Source organism: Salmo salar, chromosome 06, assembly GCF_965601325.2.
Source record: "Salmo salar chromosome 06, fSalSal1, whole genome shotgun sequence".
Classification (NCBI taxonomy): domain Eukaryota; kingdom Metazoa; phylum Chordata; class Actinopteri; order Salmoniformes; family Salmonidae; genus Salmo; species Salmo salar.
This window is the reverse complement of record NC_138296.1, coordinates 17,725,363-17,743,688: the sequence shown is the minus strand read 5'-3', so window position 1 is coordinate 17,743,688 and position 18,326 is coordinate 17,725,363. Positions and strand designations below refer to the sequence as shown.

Here is an 18,326-nt window from a genome sequence, read left to right as displayed (position 1 = left end):
ATAGAACATACACATATAGAATAGAATATACAAGTATAGAATAGAATATACACATGTAGAATAGAATATACAAATATAGAACATAATATACACGTACAGAATAGAATTTACACGGATAGAATAGAATATACACAAATATAGAATATATAGTTGAAGTCGGAAGTTTACATACACTTAGGTTGGAGTCATTAAAACTCGTTTCTCAACCACTTCACAAATGTCTTGTTGACAAACTATAGTTTTGGCAAGTCGGTTAGGACATCTACTTTGTGCATGACACAAGTCATTTTTCCAACAATTGTTTACAGACAGATTATTTCACTTATATTTCACTTTATCACAATTCCAGTGGGTCAGAAGTTTACATACACTAAGTTGACTGTGCCTTTAAACAGCTTAGAAAATTCCAGAAAATGATGTCATGGCTTTAGAAGCATCTGATAGGCTAATTGACATCATTTGAGTCAATTGGAGGTGTACCTGTGGATGTATTTCAAGCCAACCTTCAAACTCAGTGCCTCTTTGCTTGACATCATGGGAAAATCAAAAGAAATCAGCCAAGACCTCAGAAAAATTGTAGACCTCCACAAGTCAAACGCCTGAAGGTACCACATTCATCTGTACAAACAATAGTACACAAGTATAAACACCATGGGACCACGCAGCCGTCATACCGCTCAGGAAGGAGACGCGTTCTGTCTCCTAGAGATGAACGTACTTTGGTGCGAAAAGTGCAAATCAATCCCAGAACAACAGCAAAGGACCTTGTGAAGATGCTGGAGGAAACAGGTGAAAAAGTATCTATGTCCACAGTAAAACGAGTCCTATATCGACATAACCTGAAAGGCCGCTTAGCAAGGAAGAAGCCACTGCCCAAAGTTCCATTCGAACGCGATTTTTTTTCCCAGGACAACTTGCAGACTTGTTTACGTGCTGCTGTGCGTTTTTGTTGCCAACCTTACTTTGCTACCTGACAACTTTACGGTTTTTACTTTTTAATTACCGTTTATATTTTTAGTTTTTCCCTCACTCAACTTTTTTCATTCAACTTGTTCATTCCGGACATTTTATCTGGACATGGTTCGTCAGGAGTTCCAACAGCCGAAGCTAAGTAGTAACATTAACATGATGCCTTCTAATTGCAGTCGCTGTACTCATAATATACAGGAGAACGATCGCCTTATGGCAAGGATAGCTGTGCTGCAAGTCCAGCTTCAGACGCAATCGTTAGGCAAGGGTAATTTCAGTGTAGAAAAGGATGAAACAACGTCTGTGCCACCAGTAAGTACAGATAGTAACATTAGTATAAATCCCCTCGCACGGTCCCCGCAGCCGGACAACTTTCTTATGGCTTCTGGAGAGAAATGCTGTAGGAATGCTCAACCGGTGTCGCTTATTCAGCCGACAGAAACTTTCAACCGGTTCTCCCCATTAAGCAGCGGGTCGGAGTCAGAGGCCGAGCCTTCTCTGGACTCTACTCCCGTTACGGGGTCTGAGACGCCGAAGCTTCCCACCATTAGTTCTGACAAATTGAAAACCCTAGTCATTGGCGACTCCATTACCCGCAGTATTAGACTTAAAACGAATCATCCAGCGATCATACACTGTTTACCAGGGGGCAGGGCTACCAACGTTAAGGCTAATCTGAAGATGGTGCTGGCTAAAGCTAAAACTGGCGAGTGTAGAGAGTATAGAGAGATTGTTATCCACGTCGGCACCAACGATGTTAGGATGAAACAGTCAGAGGTCACCAAGTGCAACATAGCTTCAGCGTGTAAATCAGATAGAAAGTTGTGTCGGCATCGAGTAATTGTCTCTGGCCCCCTCCCAGTTAGGGGGAGTGATGAGCTCTACAGCAGAGTCTCATAACTCAATCGCTGGTTGAAAACTGTTTTCTGCCCCTCCCAAAAGATATAATTTGTAGATAATTGGCCCTCTTTCTGGAACTCACCCACAAACAGGACCACGCCTGGCCTGTTGAGGAGTGACGGACTCCATCCTAGCTGGAGGGGTGCTCTCATCTTATCTACGAACATAGATAGGGCTCTAACTCCCCAAGCTACACAATGAAACAGGGTGCAGGCCAGGCAGCAGGCTGTTAGCCAGCCTGCCAGCTTAGTGGAGTCTGCCACTAGCAAATCAAATCAAATTTATTTATATAGCCCTTCGTACATCAGCTGATATCTCAAAGTGCTGTACAGAAACCCAGCCTAAAACCCCAAACAGCAAGCAATGCATGTGAAAGAAGCACGGTGGCTAGGAAAAACTCCCTAGGAAAAACTCCCTAGAAAGGCCAAAACAGCTGGAGGCAGGGCTTTCTCCTATAGAGCTCCATTTTTATGGAATGGTCTGCCTACCCATGTGAGAGACGCAGACTCGGGCTCAACCTTTAAGTCTTTACTGAAGACTCATCTCTTCAGTAGGTCCTATGATTGAGTGTAGTCTGGCCCAGGAGTGTGAAGGTGAACGGAAAGGCTGGAGCAATGAACCGCCCTTGCTGTCTCTGCCTGGCCGGTTCCCCTCTCTCCACTGGGATTCTCTGCCTCTAACCCTATTACAGGGGCTGAGTCACTGGCTTACTGGTGTTCTTCCATGCCATCCCTAGGAGGGGTACGTCACTTGAGCGGGTTGAGTCACTGACGTGGTCTTCCTGTCTGGGTTGGCGCCCCCCCTTGGGTTGTGCCGTGGCGGAGATCTTTGGGCTATACTCGGCCTTGTCTCAGGATGGTAAGTTGGTGGTTGAAGTTATCCCTCTAGTGGTGTGGGGGCTGTGCTTTGGCAAAGTGGGTGGGGTTATATCCTGCCTGTTTGGCCCTGTCCGGGGGTATCATCAGATGGGGCCACAGTGTCTCCTGACCCCTCCTGTCTCAGCCTCCAGTATTTATGCTGCAGTAGTTGATGTGTCGGGGGGCTAGGGTCAGTCTGTTATATCTGGAGTATTTCTCCTGTCTTATCCGGTGTCCTGTGTGAATTTAAGTATGCTCTCTCTAATTCTCTCTTTCTCTCTCTCGGAGGACCTGAGCCCTAGGACCATGCCTCAGGACTACCTGGCATGATGACTCCTTGCTGTCCCCAGTCCACCTGGCCGTGCTGCTGCTCCAGTTTCAACTGTTCTGCTTGCGGATATGGAACCCTAACCTGTTCACCGGACGTGCTACCTGTCACAGACCTGCTGTTTTCAACTCTCTAGAGACAGCAAGAGCGGTAGAGATACTCTCAATGATCGGCTATGAAAAGCCAACTGACATTTACTCTTGAGGTGCTGACTTGTTGCACCCTCGACAACTACTGTGATTATTATTATTTGACCATGCTGGTCATTTATGAACATTTAAACATCTTGGCCATGTTCTGTTATAATCTCCACCCGGCACAGCCAGAAGAGGACTGGCCACCCCTCATAGCCTGGTTCCTCTCTAGGTTTCTTCCTAGGTTTTGGCCTTTCTAGGGAGTTTTTCCTAGCCACCGTGCTTCTACACCTGCATTACTTGCTGTTTGGGGTTTTAGGCTGGGTTTCTGTACAGCACTTTGAGATATCAGCTGATGTAAGAAGGGCTATATAAATAAATACATTTGATTTGATTTTGATTTTGACTGCTCCAAAACCGCCATAAAAAAGCCAGACTACGGTTTGCAACTGCACATGGGGACAAAGATCGTACTTTTTGGAGAAATGTCCTCTGGTCTGATGAAACAAAAATAGAACTGTTTGGCCATAAAGACCATCGTTATGTTTTAAGGAAAAAGGTGGATGCTTGCAAGCCGAAGAACACCATCCCAACTGTATAGCACAGGGGTGGCAGCATCATGTTGTGGGGTTGATTTGCTGCAGGAAGGACTGGTGCACTTCACAAAATAGATGGCATCATGATGAAGGAAAATTATGTGGACATATTGAAGGAACATCTCAAGACATCAGTCAGGAAGTTAAAGCTTGGTCGCAATTGGGTCTTCCAAATGGACATACTTCCAAAGTTGTGGCAAATGGCTTAAGGACAACAAAGTCTAGGTATTGGAGTGGCCATCACAAAGCCCTGAACTCAATCCTATAGAAAATTTGTGGGCACAACTGAAAAAGTGTGTGCGAGCAACGAGGCCTACAAACGTGACTCAGTTACACCAGCTTTGTCAGGAGGAATTGGCCAAAATTCACCCAATTTATTGTGGGAAGCTTGTGGAATGCTACCCAAAACGTTTGACACAAGTTAAACAATTTAAAGGCAATGCTACTAAATACTAATTGAGTGTATGTAAACTTCTGACCCACTGGGAATGTGATGAAAGAAATAAAGCTGAAATAAATCATTCTCTCTACTATTATTCTGACATTTCACATTCTTAAAATAAAGTGGTGATCCTAACTGACCTAAGACAGGGAATTTTTACTAGGATTAAATGTCAGGAATTGTGAAAAACTGAGTTTAAATGTATTTGGCAAAGGTGTATGTAAACTTCCAACTTCAACTGTGCACGTATAGAATATACCCATATAGAATCAAATAGAATATACACATATAGAATAGAATATACACATAAAGATTAAAATACAATATACACATACAGAATAGAATGTACACATTTAGAATAAAATATAAATATATAGAATATACACATATGCCTGTAGAATAGAATAAAATCTACACCCCAGGGCCCAGCGTGTTTCTAGTGAATACACCCCAAGGCCCAGCCCACCGTGTTTCTAGTTAATACACCCCTGTGCCCAGCCTACCGTGTTTCTAGTTAATACACCCCAGGGCCCAGCCCACCGTGTTTCTAGTGAATACATCCCTGGGCCCAGCCCACCGTGTTTCTAGTGAATACACCCCAGGGCCCAGCGTGTTTCTAGTGAATACATCCCAGGGCCCAGCCCACCGTGTTTCTAGTTAATACACCCCTGGGCCCAGCCCACCGTGTTTCTAGTTAATACACCCCAGGGCCCAGCCCACTGTGTTTCTAGTTAATACACCGCAGGGCCCAGCATGTTTCTAGTGAATACATCCCAGGGCCCAGCCCACCGTGTTTCTAGTTAATACACCCCAGGGCCCAGTCCACCGTGTTTCTAGTTAATACACCCCAGGGCCCAGCCCACCGTGTTTCTAGTGAATACATCCCAGGGCCCAGCCCACCGTGTTTCTAGTTAATACACCCCAGGGCCCAGCCCACCATGTTTCTAGTTAATACACCCCAGGGCCCAGCCCACAGTGTTTCTAGTTAATACACCCCAGGGCCCAGCCCACTGTGTTTCTAGTTAATACACCCCAGGGCCCAGTGTGTTTCTAGTGAATACATCCCAGGGCCCAGCCCACCGTGTTTCTAGTTAATACACCCCAGGGCCCAGCCCACCGTGTTTCTAGTTAATACACCCCAGGGCCCAGCCCACCGTGTTTCTAGTGAATACACCCCAGGGCCCAGCGTGTTTCTAGTGAATACATCCCAGGGCCCAGCCCACCGTGTTTCTAGTTAATACACCCCAGGGCCCAGCCCACCGTGTTTCTAGTGAATACATCCCAGGGCCCAGCCCAGCGTGTTTGTAGTTAATACACCCCAGCCCATTCTGGGTGATGTGATCACAAGCAGGGGATTCCTCTACCTTACCTCCTACTGGGTCATGTGGTGCCACCTTGGGTATGAACATGCGCTGAATACAACCTTACAGTGAAATGCTTACTTACAGGCTCTAACCAATAGTGCAAAAAAGGTATTAGGTGAACAATAGGTAAGTAAAGAAATAAAACAACAGTAAAAAGACAGGCTATATACAGTAGCGAGGCTATAAAAGTAGCGAGGCTACATACAGACAACGGTTAGTCAGGCTGATTGAGGTAGTATGTACATGTAGACATAGTTAAAGTGACTATGCGTATATGATGAACAGAGAGTAGCAGTAGCGTAAAAGAGGGGTTGGCGGGTGGTGGGTGGCGGGTGGCGGGAAACAATACAGATAGCCCAGTTAGCCAATGTGCGGGAGCACTGGTTGGTCGGCCCAATTGAGGTAGTATGTACATGAATGTATAGTTAAAGTGACTATGCATACATGATAAACAGAGAGTAGCAGCGGGGGGAGGGGGGGGGGGGGGGCACACAATGCAAATAGTCCAGGTAGCCATCTGACTACCTGTTCAGGAGTCTTATGGCTTGGGGGTCAAAACTGTTGAGAAGCCTTTTTGTCCTAGACTTGGCACTCCAGTACCGCTTGCTATGCGGTAGTAGAGAGAACAGTCTATGACTGGGGTGGCTGGGGTCTTTGACAATTTTTAGGGCCTTCCTCTGACACCGCCTGGTGTAGAGGTCCTGGATGGCAGGCAGCTTGGCCCCAGTGATGTACTGGGCCGTACGCACTGCCCTCTGAAGTGCCTTGCGGTTAGAGACCGAGCAATTGCCGAACCAGGCAGTGATGCAACCAGTCAGGATGCTCTCGATGTTGCAGCTGTAGAACCTTTTGAGGATCTCAGGACCCATGCCAAATCTTTTTAGTTTCCTGGGGGGGAATAGGCTTTTTCGTGTCCTCTTTACGACTGTCTTGGTGTGTTTGAACATTCTAGTTTGTTGTTGATGTGGACACCAACGAACTGGAAGCTTTCAACCTGCTCTACTACAGCCCCATCGATGAGAATGGGGGCGTGCTCGGTCCTCCTTTTCCTGTAGTCCACAATCATCTCCTTAGTCTTGGTTATGTTGAGGGATAGGTTGTTATTCTGGCACCACCCGGCCAGGTCTCAGACCTCCTCCCTATAGGCTGTCTCGTCGTTGTCGGTGATCAGGCCTACCACTGTTGTGTCGTCTGCAAACTTAATGATGGTGTTGGAGTCGTGCCTGGCCATGCAGTCGTGGGTGAACAGGGAGTACAGCAGGGGACTGAGCACGCACCCCTGGGGAGCTCCAGTGTTGAGGATCAGCGTGGCAGATGTGTTGCTACCTACCCTCACCACCTGGGGGTGGCCCGTCAGGAAGTCCAGGATCCAGTTGCAGAGGGAGATGTTTAGTCCCAGGATCCTTAGCTTAGCGATGAGCTTTGAGGGTACTATGGTGTTGAACACTGAGCTGTAGTCAATGAATAGCATTCTCACATAAGGGTTCCTTTTGCCCAGGTGGGAAAGGGCAGTGTGGAGTGCAATAGAGATTGCGTCATCTGTGGATCTGTTTGGGCGGTATGCAAATTGGAGTGGGTCTAGGGTTTCTGGGATAATGGTGTTGATGTGATCCATTACCAATCTTTCAAAGGACTTCATGGCTACGGACGTGAGTGCTACGGGTCTGTAGTCATTTAGGCAGGTTGCCTTTGTGTTCTTGGGCACAGGGACTATGGTGGTCTGCTTGAAACATGTTGGTATTACATACTCAATCAGGGACATGTTGAAAATGTCAGTGAAGACACCTGCCAATTGGTCAGCACATCCCCGGAGCACACGTCCTGGTAATCCGTCTGGCCCCGGAGCCTTGTGTATGTTGACCTGTTTAAAGGTCTTACTCACGTCGGCTACGGAGAGCATGATCACACAGTCGTCCGGAACAGTTGATGCTCTCATGCATGCCCTAGTGTTGCTTGCCTCGAAGCGAGCATAGAAGTGATTTAGCTCATCTGGTAGGCTTGTGTCACTGGGCAGCTCGCGGCTGTGCTTCCCTTTGTAGTCTGTAATAGTTTGCAAGCCCTGACGAGTGTCAGGGCTTGACACTCGGTCTCAGTGTTATTGACACTCGGTCTCAGTGTTGTACACTGAGTATACTAAACATTAGGAAAACCTTCCTAATATTGAGTTGCAACCCCCTCTTTTTGCCCTCAGAACAGCCTCAATTCATCGGAGCACTCTACAAGGTGTTAAAAGCATTCCACAGGGCCCATGTTGACTCCCACAGCTGTGTCAAATTGGCTGGATGTCCTTTGGGTGGTTAACAATTCTTGGTACGCATGGGAAACGGTTGAGCGTGAAAAAAACAGTAGCATTGCAGTTCTTGACACAAACTGGTGTGCCTGGCACCTACTACCATAGCCAGTTCAAAGGCACTTAATAAATATTTTGTCTTGGTCATTCACCCTCTGAATGGCACACATACACAATCCATGTCTCAATTGTCTCAAGGCTTAAAAATACTCCTTTAACCTGTCTCATCCCCTTCATCTACACTGATTGAAGTGTATTTAACAAGTGACATCAATAAGGGATCATAGCTTTCAACTGGTCAGTCTATGTCATGGAAAGAGTGCTTAATATGTTGTACATTCAGTGGGTACTGCTACAACATGCAGTAATTTCCCTCTCCCTCTCTGCACTTCCTATCCATGTCCAGCAGAGGGAGCAAAGCTCCACCATATAATATTGTACACATGCTATCACACTATGTAGGTACTCAGAGTAGAATGACGATTACTTGAACATATTGTGTTTAGTAAGCACATAGAATAATACATAGCTTTGTCCTTGCCTTTATTAACACAACACATTATGAAAACCGAAATGGTCCATATTTTTTGACTGCTGCATTAGAATAGAATAATATATATTTTCCATGATATCCATTTGCAATGATATAGGTATTGCTGACACAATATCCAACACATTACACACCGAACACGACAAGCTAGGGAGTAGCACAGCTTCAGCCACAGCCCTCCCTAAAAAAAAAAATCTGGTTTGCACAGGCATTCGAACCGGCAACCCACTCTAACCTCAAGGCTACCACCACCCCCAAGAGCAGAACCAGACACCATGGGGCTTGAAGTACTGCTCTGAGGTCTACTGCCTGGACTGCTGATGTTTTGTGCAGCTATCCGTCATGCAGCACATTACCAAAATAAGTGGATCCCAATGAGAGAACATTCAAAGAGCTTGTATTATTAAATGTATACTGAATAAAAATATAAACGCAACATGCAACAATTTCAAACATTTTACTGAGTAACAGTTCACATAAGGAAATCAGTCAATTTAAATAAATTCATTAGGCCCTAATCTATGGATTTCATATGACTGGGCAGAGGTGCAGCCATGGGTGAGTTTTTCCCCACAAAATGGCTTTATTACCCCCCACCCCCCCTCGGACGATGCCACTGCCAAATCCTCTAAAATTACGTTGGAGGCAGCTTATGGTAGAGAAATGAACTTTAAATTCTCTGACAAAAGCTCTGGTGGCCCTTCCTGCAGTCAGCGTGCCAATTGCACACTCCCTCAAGACTGGAAACAACTGTGGCTTTGTATTGTCCCCAGCACAAGGTGCACCTGTGTAATGATCATGCTGTTTAATCAGCTTCTTGATATGCCACACCTATCAAGTGGATGGATTATCTTGGCAAAGGAGAAATGCTCACTAACAGGGATATAAACAAATGTGTGCACAACTTTTCAGAGAAATAAGCTTTTTGTGTGCATGGAACATTTCTGGAATCTTTTATTTCAGCTCATGAAACATGGGACCCACACGTTACATGTTACGTTTATATTTTTGTTCAGTGTAGTTTGCCGTTTATGGACAACCCTAATAATAACTATTTTTAATAGATTTGTCCTCTAAAACGATGACATTTGGAGGAAGCGGCACCATGCTAAGCTTTGGCAGAGTCGGGCATGGTGGTAAATTAACACCACGGCTGATGGGGATGGTGGTAATATTAATTGTGCGGTCGGCGGCAGCGGGCATCAGGCGGGTTTAGGATCTAGGACAGTGCACCTGCTACACAAGTGTCCTAGATTGCCCACCAGATCACTTTAACCCAACCCGCCAAATTAATCAAGTCTTCAGAGGCCATAGAGCCCGTTTGGGGCAGCCATCAGGGGAGGGGGGAATGAAGTATCTGATGAGGACAGAGAGACCGTCTGGGGCAGCCATCAGGGGCGGGGAAGGGAAGCATCTGATGAAGACAGAGAGACCGTCTGGGGCAGCCATAAGGGGAGGGGGGAAGGGGAGGGGAAGTGAAGCATCTGATGAGGACAGAGAGACCTGTATGAGCTGATAGGAGGGAATGGTTGTACAAAGAAGCAATGCTGGGTTACACATGACAGTTACAATGTTGGCACAATCTTCCTGACCCCAACCACACTGTGCTGGTGTGGATATGTACCTTTCACTGTGCTTTACGTCACAGTTCCCGCAACTACAGTGGATGGATGTGTAACCAGGCCAGCGCAGTACCAACAGCTCTGCTCGGTTTGGTTCAGCTCAGTAGCCTAGTGGGAAAAAGGTATTAGTCTAGACTCTAGACAGAACCATTAGTTCTTTGCTAACCAGATTACCCACATGAAATATGTTCTGAATGTGAGTCAAGGAATAGGCATTCATGTGATGGGTGATGTCTGATGTGATGAACCATGTGTTAATACACTGAGGGGCCCAGGAGGCCCCGAGGGACAGGGGATGACTAACTCACTACTCTTCCTAATCTAGGACAGCTACGCACACCGCACATCCTTCATGACTCTCATGTTTTAGTCGTGTTGGGCCAAAAATATGTCCGCCGAGGTTAGTCAAACTGGGTCGCCCGCCCGACGGCTTTTTTTGGATCACAAAAAAAAGAGGAAATTGTGCCATCTAAATGATCGCCGCCTCCTGAAAACCCACCCTGGACAGCAAAAAGCCTTCCCCGTCAGTTTATTTTTACTAGCATCAAAGTGGGTCAATGACGCCACAGAAAAACATGACGAAACCTCATTTAAACATTTCAACAGTGTCTGAATGGGCCACCACAGGAAGAGAGGGTCACATTTAATAGTCCTTTTCAAAACCTTTTTATCGGTCATATAGAAAATAAAGTAAGCTGTATCAACAAACATACTATATACACACACATCAATAACTTAGACATTTCAGAGAACCACGGTTAAAACCACAGTCATTATATATGAATACATCATATTACTTATCTACAGATTGCAAAAAAGTACAATAATTTACAAATAGTTACAATTTACTATTCTGTTTTCCATACAAAGTACTGCAATATCTTATTACAACCCATACAGAAAAATAACAAAAACAGATTAATAATAACTTTATATACCATTCAGACACTTCCAACAGCTTTATTTTCAGACTTAATACCTTTGAAACATAGACCTATACTCGAGTGAGAAATACCTGCACAGTCAAATGTTCACCAAGCATAATTTGATTCAAAAAAGCCAACATATCTCTACTAGAGCTAGCAAACCGTCACACAAGTGCTGAGAAGTTCTTCATCCTCTCCAATACAACTCGCTTTTAAACAAAAAGCCATAACCAAGTAAAAACAAGATCCACTGCAGAACAAATTAATTCCAGTGTTAAGATCAATAGCAGATACACATTCAACAAACAAAGACAAACAAATGGACTTTCAGGAGACAATGAGCAGTAATGATTGAATTAGCAGCATGGTAGGAACCAAACTAACCAAACCACAAATGACAACAGAAATTGCAAGTGGCCCTTATGTTACTCAGGATTGTGTTCCTGGTCACGTCTTCTACTTCAGGACATAACTTCAGCCCTGTTTTACAGATTGTATAATCACACATCTATAGACTGCATAATGTAGAATATCTGTAGGTTTAGTCTTTAGGATAGGTAATACCAGTCTTCTAATCTATGGAGTGATATTTCTGACAACAGAAAATCAATTTGTGAATACATATTCAGTTTCTGCTGGTTCTAATATCACTCCATAGTCTTCGGGTTTAGGGGTTTTGGTCAGGGGAAGTCTACTGCTTGAGAAGGGTTTAGTCAGGCGTTGGGCTACTTCCCCTAGACTAGAATCCCTTTAGACAGGCATTACAGTGAGTGAACATCTGGGGTGTGTCCAGTGAGGGTGGAACGCTCAACAACGTTGCAGATAAAAATATGAATGAATGGATCTGACACAATTCCCAATTCTATCATGACAGGTAATCATATCTGTTCTACACAATATATTTATATCTGAACAGTTGTACCCTCTAGCAGTTCCCATGGTTTTCATCTCCTTAACCAACATAAACTAAGGGCCAACTGCAGTTTGGTGTTTGTGGGGTAAAAGAACAACAACGCCACAAAAACCTTAAAAGAATTCCAATCCAAAACACAGGAGCTGTTGGTATAAAAATCATTAGACCACAGTCACGTGTCACTATTACAACAATATAGACTACTCTTCTAGCTTTACTCTCAAGCCTGTCCACTGAGTTTGCATATGTATAAGGGTCACTTTTTCACGACGGGCAACACTACCTACAGTAGCTACCTACTATACACCTTTGTGTGTGTGTGTGTGTGTGTGTGTGTGTGTGTGTGTGTGTGTGTGTGTGTGTGTGTGTGTGTGTGTGTGTGTGTGTGTGTGTGTGTGTGTGTGTGTGTGTGTGTGTGTGTGTGTGTGTGTTACTCCCTCTTCAGAAGAGATACATGTACAGTGAGCACCATAAATCATTGGACAGTGACCATTTTTTGTTATTTTGGTTCTGTACTCTAGCACTTTGAGTTTGAAAGGATACAATAACAATGAGGGTGAAGTGCAGCCTGTCAGCTTTAATTTGAGTGTATTTTCATACATATTGGATTAATCGTTTAGAAATGACAGCACCTTTTGTACATTGGTCCCCCCATTTTAAGGTACTACAAGTATTTGTTGAATTGGCTTCACAGATGTGTCGTTAGGCAGGTGTATTCATTTGTGTCGTTAGTGAATGCAGGAGAGTTGTTGATGAATAGCATTGATTCTAGACTTTGCTATTGCCTTTGGAGGTTGTTGTTGGGGTGTGACAACATGAGGAAGACAGCAGTGTCGATGCAAATGAAGCTGGCCGTCATAAGGCTCAGAAATGAAAATCAATCAATTAGGAACATTGCAAAAACCCTGGGCATGCCCAGTCAACAGTTTGGTTCATCATTAACAAGACAAAAAACAACCGGTGAACTCAATTATGTCAAAAGACCTGGTAGACTGAGAAAGACCACTGTAGTGGATGACCGGAGAATACTCTCTATGGTGAAGAAATCACCCCTGACAACAGCCCAACAGACCAAAAACACTCTCCTGGATGTAGGTGTAGATGTGTCAAAGTCTACAATACATAGAAGACTACACCAGCAGGACTACAGAGGGTACACTACAAGATGCAAACCACTGATAAGCCTGAAGAACAGAAAGGTGAGATTACAGTTTGCTAAAAAACACCTAATAGAGCCCCAAGAGTTCTGGAAAAAGTATTGTGGACAGATGAGACAAAGATTAACATGTACCAGAGTGATGGAAAGAGGAAAGTGTGGAGGAAAAAAAAGACATGCCCATGATCCAAAGCATACCACCTCATCCGTGAAACATGGTGGAGGGGGTGTTATGGCTTGGGCCTGTTTGGCTGCCAGTGGAACAGGCTCACTTGTCTTCATCGACGATGTGACTGCAGACAGAAGTAGAACAATGAATCCTGAAGTCTACAGAAATATTTTATCTGCTCAGATAAAACCAAATGCCTCCAAACTCATTGGACGGCACTTCATCATGCAACAAGACAATGACCCTAAACATACTGCTAGAGCAACGAAGGGGTTTTTGATGGCCAAAAAGTGGAAAATCCTTGACTGGCCGAGTCAATCACCAGATCTGAATCCAATTGAACATGTATTTTACATGCTGAAGAAGAGATTGAAGGCAATAAGTACCCGAAACAAGCAGGAACTGAAGATGGCTGCAGTACAGGCCTGGCAGAGCATCACCAGGGAAGATACATCGACATCACCAGACGCTGGGTATCGCAGACTGAAGATGGCTGCAGTACAGGCCTGGCAGAGCATCACCAGGGAAGATACCCAGCGTCTGGTGATGTCGATGTTTCGCAGACTGAAGATGGATGCAGTACAGGCCTGGCAGAGCATCACCAAGGAAGATACCCAGCGTCTGGTGATGACGATGCATCGCAGACTTCAAGCAGTCATTGCATGCAAAGGATATGTGACCAAATATTAACAATGATTACTTTATTCTACATTATGTTAAACTGTCCAATGTTTTTTGATGCCTGAAAATGGGGTTGACTATGTACAAAAGCTTCTATAATTTCTAAACTGTTCATCCAATATGTATGAAAATACCCTCAAATTAAAGCTGACAGTCTGCACTTCACCCTCATTGTCATTGTATCCTTTCAAACTCAAAGTGCTAGAGTACAGAACCAAAATAACAAAAAAATGGTCACTGTCCAATGAATTATGGTGCTCACTGTACGTATGCGAGACAGGTCATAGGTCAGGATGCCTTTTTAACATTGTAAAGACACATTAAAGGTTCACTCCACAAGACTGCCACAGCAACAAGAACGACAACACCCATACTGGGAAATGTCTAGAGTCATATATATCCATGGATTATCTTCCAGTCAATGGAAATATCTAAGTGTGTTCAGAAGACATAGTGAGGATGTTTTAGCGTACATACACTATATACTAGGGCTGTGTCTGATGGCACCCTATTCCATAAATAGTGCACCACTTTTGATAATGCAGGGAAGTGTCCATTTCAGATGCCCCCTGATCTGATGTGAGCTCAGAGGTGTGGGGAATAGCATATTCGACACTGGAGTGCAGACCTATTCTCTCCTGTTCAGGTCTACCTACCATACAACTTCATGTGCTCTGGGTTCCTCCTGCCTTCCTTGACTATTCTAGCTATAGGCTAACAGTCTGGATCCTGGATAATTTGGACACATCCAGCTCTCTGCTTCCTAACCTCTTCCTCTCAGCTGCTCTGTTTTAAAAGGATACGTTCAGTAACTCACAACTTAATGCTAGTGGTATCCTGACCCTGATAGAAGTCTATGAGCCAGGAGACACTGGAATGATTGGGTTTTACATTACTTAAAGGTGATTTGGCATCACTTTTTGAACATTTGCCCCCATCACTCCCATTGATTTTTAGCTGACAGAGGATAAAGTTAGCTGAAGTTTATATTGGCTGTTTAAAGAAATTCGAACCATGGAATACAGTTTCTCCAGGCTCATAGACTATATTCAGGGCAAGGAACCATCTGACATGAAGTTGTAAAATACCAAACATATCCCTTAATGTCATTACAAAGATACTGTCACCTTTTAAGGTACAACTGCTTCCTTTAACCCCTCTTAAAGGATCAGAAGACAGGGTTGACACTTGGCACGTAAGCAGCATTACTGGCAGCAGGTTCATCTTCCCACATCTTCATTTGGTCTCTGAACAAAAAGCCCTTTTAGAAAAATTGTAAATGAGCAACTATCAACATAAGTGCCATCCCTAACAGCTTCTTCTCAGAGCTCCTGAGCAGAACAAGCTGGAGGTTAGTGCATGTTTACCCTCACACAAACCATGAACACAACCTGACAGTCAGGAGATGACCTGTTGTTAGTCACCTGTATAAAGCTGCATGCTGAGCCTCCCTTCTCATAGTTAGAATGATAAGTTATTTCTTCAAGGAGAACTTTTACAATGCTTGGATATATGGTAAGAGAGAGTCAAATATTTAGATTTTCTTAGTCTTTGAAAAAGTAAATTGTGAGGCTATTATCCCTTTGCAAATTGCAAGTAGTCCCCTTTGGTAAATGGATAAGACAATAACAGTTTAATCTAAATCAGAGGTGATGTCCCACTAGAATTGAAACCAAAGAGAGGTGAGGAGGGCCACTTAACTGGGATTCAAAATGAACCAAGGGCATTATCTTTCCCCATAAAAATGAACCAAGGGCATTATCTTTCCCCATAAAAATGAACCAAGGGCATTATCTTTCCCCATGAAAATGAACCAAGGGCATTATCTTTCCCCATAAAAATGAACCAAGGGCATTATCTTTCCCCATAAAAATGTACCAAGGGCATTATCTTTCCCCATAAAAATGAACCAAGGGCATTACCTTAGCATTATCTTACCCTACCTATGCCTGCTCGGTTGACAGTAATAACGTCGCAATGACAAAAACATTTGTGAATCACAGCTAGTGGAAAAGATATCACAGATGCCAATATGGATGAAGACAATAGAAGATGTTTACACCAGCTATATTATCTCTATTACAGATTCCTATAGAAAATACCACAGCATGACATCTATACAGTGAACAACACTGCCAACTGTCACTTATACACATCACGTCACGCGCTACCCCACACAGTACGCGCCTAGTCACTAGAAAAAGCTACCAGCCTTCAATAGTAAGCCACTTTTGGTACAATTGCAAAAAGGATATCACAGGTTTTTTTTGTTTGAAGTTTTCTTTTCCAGTGTTTCTATAAACAATGCCAGATGCTCGTCTATGCATCAATACAAATCAAGAGCTCTAAGTCAACGACTTCTAGAATACACACACGTTGACAATTAAACAGTAAAGCTTGTTGTGTGAATATTATTTTGGAATATGTGACCAGCCAGTTCATGTTATTACATACGCACAAAAAACTAGCTACAAAACAGTATCAACTTATTTACTCCATGGAGCACAAATTGAGTTTTAAAATGTTTTGAGGATAAAAAAATATTGTCCCCCCAAAGCATAATCATCACAAGATCTTGTGAAACATTCTGGTTCTGAGATACTGGAGAAAGAAACAATCTTGTAATCCTGGAATGGCATTGTCAACTCCAACATCACACCTATTATCATCATCATCATCATCATCCCATACCAAGTAGGCTATGGTATTATTTTGCCGATCAGATTGACTCATTTCCCTTACATGAAACTATGTAAGAGACATTTCCTATTTTTCAGTGCATGTGTGTATTATTGCATCTCCTGTTGGTAAAATTCTGTGACAGGCTGAACTGAACCTAAATAAATGCTCAACTTAAACAAAACTAAACAGGAAATTCTGTTACCAACTAAAATCACATGAACTGGTCTGATGGTTGAGTTACTAGTCCTTACTGAAGGTTGCTCACAATACATCAATAACATACAGCGCATTTCCCTCTTCTCGTAGTGGTCAGTTCATTCTAACAGGCCCAGGCTTGTTGCTAAGTGCAATCACTCTTTCTCCACTTGTGTTACGGACAGAGGGCTAAGAACTTGACGCATAATGCCAACCGGGTGTGGCTAGACTGTTGGTGGCTAGTAGTTATGAAAGAGTGCATTTCCACATCAAAATCCCGTGTCGGGACGGAAAAGACTCAAAGGGCCATCTGGAGGAAACAAACAAACACTCAAACACTTAGTACCATGTACAAAAACACACAAATCAATCGACAGCTCGACTTCCAACACCAAATGGAGTGACATCAATTATGGATTGGGCTGCGTCGTACGACCTTCCTGGACTCACGTGACGTTTAACCTTTTGGAATCCAGTATGTGAAAATACACTATAGAGGATGTGTATAGTCCAGCGGAGGCTCATTGTAATGACTGGAATGGAATTCATGAAACAGAGTCAAACATGTGGTTTCCATCTATTCCATTCCAGTCATTACAATGAGCCCGTCCTCCTATAGCTCCTCCGACAAGCCTCCTCTGGTGTATGTATTTCTGCTTGTACAGTGCCAAGGCAGAATGGAATAATGGTTTATCCTACTAAAGGCTGTCTGATAAGTGTTGGTGCCAAGGCAGAATGGAAGTATGGTTTATCCTACTAAAGGCTGTCTGATAAGTGTTGGTGTGGCCTCTGCTGCTGGCCAATTGAAAGAGTGTTACTAGCTGGTACAAAGGTCTGGGGGGGGTTGTGTTGTGTGTTCTGGCCCAAAAGACAGACAAGGGAACTAATCCTGTGCTCCGTGATGATACACTGACTATAGTACACGTTGCTTCATTAGTCTGATAACTCTCCACGCCGCCCAGCCCCGATACTACGACCTGGCTCCCGTCTTGGACTTGATGATGGTGATGACGCTGGTGGCCGTGGCCACCTTCCCAGGGACCAGGGGCCCCATGACCCCCCGACCCCCTGGGGTTAAGGCTACGGCCGGGCTGCGCGCCACAGTCCTGGCGAAGCTCTGCAGGGCCTCGTACTTGGAGCGCAGCGAGTCCAGTTCCACCTTCATGGTGGCGTTCTCTGTGGCCAGCTTGTCCACCTCCAGCTGCAGCGCCGTCTTCTGCTTCTCTAGCTCCTCCTTCTGGGTGACCCGCTTGACGCGGCAGCTGGCGGCGTAGCCACGGTTCTTCAGGGTGCGCCGCCGCTGCTTGAGTTGCAGGATTTCGTCCTTGGTGAGGCCGCGGAGGTGAGCGTTGAGCTCCCGGACAGACATGGTCACCAGTTCGTCGTCCGTGAGGCTGGTCCCATTCTCCCCTGGCTCCTTCTTCACCTGAGAGGGAAGTGAAGGGGGGATGATTTGATTTATTTTGGAGGTAAAACATTTTTCAGTAAAAAGTACTAAGCCCAGAGGATAACTCATGAAAGCATTATACAGCCGTTATTTTCAATGTGGTGC

General features: G+C 44.4%; 1 protein-coding gene across 2 annotated transcripts in view; it reads right to left on the bottom strand.

The window, feature by feature from the left end:
• Positions 1-10,702: 10,702 nt before the first annotated feature.
• LOC106606437 (transcription factor MafG) overlaps positions 10,703-18,326 on the bottom strand; it is a 44,465-nt gene continuing 36,841 nt past the window's right edge. For both annotated transcript variants that reach the window (XM_014202641.3, XM_014202640.3), the window contains exon 3: positions 10,703-18,200. In XM_014202641.3, coding sequence (XP_014058116.1) covers positions 17,745-18,200 — 456 coding nt within the window. In that variant the 3' untranslated portion in view covers positions 10,703-17,744. The remainder of the gene's footprint in view (positions 18,201-18,326) is intronic.